This window comes from Vigna unguiculata, chromosome 4 (genome assembly GCF_004118075.2).
Source record: "Vigna unguiculata cultivar IT97K-499-35 chromosome 4, ASM411807v1, whole genome shotgun sequence".
Taxonomy (NCBI): Eukaryota; Viridiplantae; Streptophyta; class Magnoliopsida; order Fabales; family Fabaceae; genus Vigna; species Vigna unguiculata.
In genome coordinates this window covers 38,124,574-38,127,489 of record NC_040282.1, presented here as the reverse complement: position 1 = coordinate 38,127,489, position 2,916 = coordinate 38,124,574, and the positions used below count along the sequence as shown (strand labels likewise).

Genomic DNA, 2,916 nt, shown 5'->3' with positions numbered 1-2,916 from the left:
TGGAAAAAAAAAAAAAAAAGAGAAACATCTTAAGTAATTGCATGTGCTGCTTCCTTCATTCATTAAAACAGCACACATGCACAGTTTCTTAATATCTTCTCATATGGGTAGAAATATTTGGTTACAAGCTCTCAATAAACAATACTCACGTGACATGAATTAGAGAAAAAGAAAATAAGGATCAAAGACAATTTAGAAAACAAATAGCAATAATAGAATTAACTATTTTTAGTTTCGAAATATTTACGAAAAAAATATTATATTTATTTATTTTTAAAATTTAAAACAAAAATAAATGTAATTTTACATTGAAGAGAATAAAGATATAATTTAATCCATACGAAATAATAAAATCAAAAGGACAAATAAATTGTAAATAAAAATGGAGTTGGTGGAAAAGGTACACTAAACATGAGTTTTCTTAATTTTGTGCTCTTTTATCATCCTCCTCGCCGTTACATGCTGCTGCACCTTCTGTTTGGTTTTCTGCATGTGGGACCACCTGTGTGGGGACACGTGGAAGTCATACGTTAGTCTTTTTCTTCATCCATATATATCTCTTCGACAAAATATCCTTATCTTAATAATTTCAATTATGCATGCACAAGACCATTCAGAAAATCATGTGAACCCATAAATAAATATATTATTTAAATGTTTTCACAGTTGGATCATGATCCAATGGCTGGAAACAGCTTTCATCTTCACAGACCTAAACAGTGGCAAATTTATTACACCTGATCCTGTGATGAGTTGTAGGGCTGAGATGATCTTCTCCTCGGTCTTCTCATTGTTGGACCCATTGAATCTACTGCACCAACCAACACCGAATTTAAATTTAAATTATAATAAAGATCAGAAAAAAAAAAGAGTGGTCAAAAAAGTGATCCATCTTAACAAATTAAAACAGGACACAAAATAAGTGGATCGTGAGATCATTTTCATCAAATAAATACATCGAAAAACATCGCTGTAAAGTTCAAGATTTTTCTAGAAAAAAAATCTTTTGGTTAATTGAAACAATTAAATAATAAACTAACAATGCTCGTTAAATCCTCGGAAATTGTTTATGTATAACAAAATTAAAAGAGAAAAAAAGAAGAAGTATATACTGGATAATGAAGGAAGAGAGAAAATGTTGTTTAGTGAAATATTGAATTATGATTCTAATAGTTTTTTGTTATTTTTTCCTATTTTCTTTACTGTGTATAACTTTTTATCTTTGATGTAAAAATTAAAAATAAAAGAAAAGGCATTCGATGGTGGGGCCAGATGGAAGAGAAAAAAATCACGCATTGTCTACAAATATCTAAGAAGCATATTCGTTGTTTTTTGACACCGCTGTTTGGTTTGGGACTTTAGATCGTCAACCACCGGTCCACCGCCACCACCGTTTTCATCAAAATAATAAAAATAATAAAATGCAGCCAAACGCTGTCTTATGATTATCAAAACTCTCCTCAGCTCAAACCCGATCCACCGAATCCAAATCAACGGTGATAATAAACCGGTGGTTGTTTAAAGGCGCGGGGTGGTTAAACTTGTGATGGGGTGCGATCACGTACCTGTGGGTGCATGGAGTTTTCTGGTGCGGCGGCGGGGATGCGGTTTCAAATCCAAAGTGGAATCGGAGGTGTCAGGGAGGTCGCGATCGAGGCGCAGGCAGTGGCGCGTGAGAGTTGCGGCGCCGTGGTTTTCATGCATTGCACGCACGAAGGCGGCTTCCATGGTGTTGAGGAAGTGCACGTGCTTCTCCTCTGTCCAGAACGACGGCGTTTCGGTCGCCGGCACGTGCGAGGTGGAGTTCATTGCGGCGGCGGCGGTGGTTTGTTCGGGGATTCCGAGGAGGAGGGGTTGGGTTTTATAGAGACAGCTTGTGAAGAAGTTGGTTGGGTGGGTTAATGAGAGTGGGAAAACAGAAATATAAGAGATCAATTATTTTTTTAATATCACAAAAATGAACTTAGCTAATAGCCTAACATACACATGGAGAGATAACTACGTAGGTATATGATGCATTATTAGTATATTATTATAAGGAAAATGTTATTCTTAGTGTATATATTTTTTTAAATATTCTCTATTTGTTAAATTTATTATTTATTATACATCACAAATGCAAATAAGTATTGTTGTTTGTTTTTTTTAATTAATACAAGTGAAGTGAAATTCATTAAAGTTGATGTATTTTAAAAAATGTAATTAATAGTAAAAGAAGTAATGTTAAAAAAAATGATGGCATTGTTAATGACGATGCAAATTGACATATTAATGAGTTAAGATTTTAATTCTAATAATAAAAAAAACAGAGAAAGAGAAACATATATACCGAACTGGTCCTAAGTTGTACTTGTTTTACGAAAAAAATCATGATATTTGATAGATTTTAATATTTGGTTTTTGTTTGTCAAATGGTATATATAATATAAGTGGTAGTGTTGTATAATGCAAAATTTCAAAGTATAACATTCAAAGAGATACAAATAACATATTATTTTGGTGTAAAAGTGAATCTTCTCAAATTTTTACTTTCAAATTAATTTAAAATAGTATGTTTGAATATTTATATTGCATAATATGGAACATCACTAATTTTAATCTTAAACGTGATTAAACCATCTTGAATTAATATAATTTTCAATCAATTTTGTTTTCATTAAGAAAACTTAAATTGGATTAGTTATCCCTCAAAGACAAAAGAAAAAATATATTGGTTAACATAAAGTTAATTAAAATAAGCTTGTTAGTTTTGTAAAAAATATAAAACTAAACTTGGGATGAATTAAGGAGTTACACAAATACACACTTATATTATTTTCTTTAATTTTTAAATCTATTAAAGCAATTAAATCAAGTATTTCAAGAATAAATAATAGGGTAAATTTTTGTCCCCGTTTAATAATGTAATCAAAGTAT

At 31.3% G+C, this 2,916-nt stretch overlaps 1 protein-coding gene across 3 annotated transcripts; it reads right to left on the bottom strand.

Annotated features, from left to right (window-relative positions):
* Window positions 1-348: 348 nt before the first annotated feature.
* On the bottom strand, window positions 349-2,022 carry LOC114182438. Of its 3 annotated transcripts, none has more exons than XM_028069304.1 (3): window positions 1,566-2,013; window positions 738-811; window positions 349-502 (listed from the first exon to the last, which is right to left on the bottom strand). In XM_028069304.1, exons 1-3 carry the CDS (start codon window positions 1,807-1,809, stop codon window positions 422-424), a joined length of 399 nt encoding a protein of 132 aa, XP_027925105.1. In that variant the 5' UTR covers window positions 1,810-2,013; the 3' UTR covers window positions 349-421. The 3 variants fall into 3 exon arrangements, with proteins under 3 accessions (XP_027925105.1, XP_027925106.1, XP_027925107.1); XM_028069305.1 differs by having other exon boundaries at window positions 351-502; window positions 738-808; window positions 1,566-2,022; XM_028069306.1 differs by having other exon boundaries at window positions 351-502; window positions 713-811; window positions 1,566-2,020.
* Window positions 2,023-2,916: the final 894 nt, after the last annotated feature.

Excerpts from the sequence above, each read along its gene's own strand:
- LOC114182438 (XM_028069304.1), bottom strand. The coding sequence starts at position 1,809 with ATGAACTCCACCTCGCACGTGCCGGCGACCGAAACGCCGTCGTTCTGG. Across the intron at positions 812-1,565 it reads AAAACTCCATGCACCCACAG|TAGATTCAATGGGTCCAACA; the intron begins GTACGTGATCGC and ends TGGTTGGTGCAG. Across the intron at positions 503-737 it reads ACAACTCATCACAGGATCAG|GTGGTCCCACATGCAGAAAA; the intron begins GTGTAATAAATT and ends GTCCCCACACAG.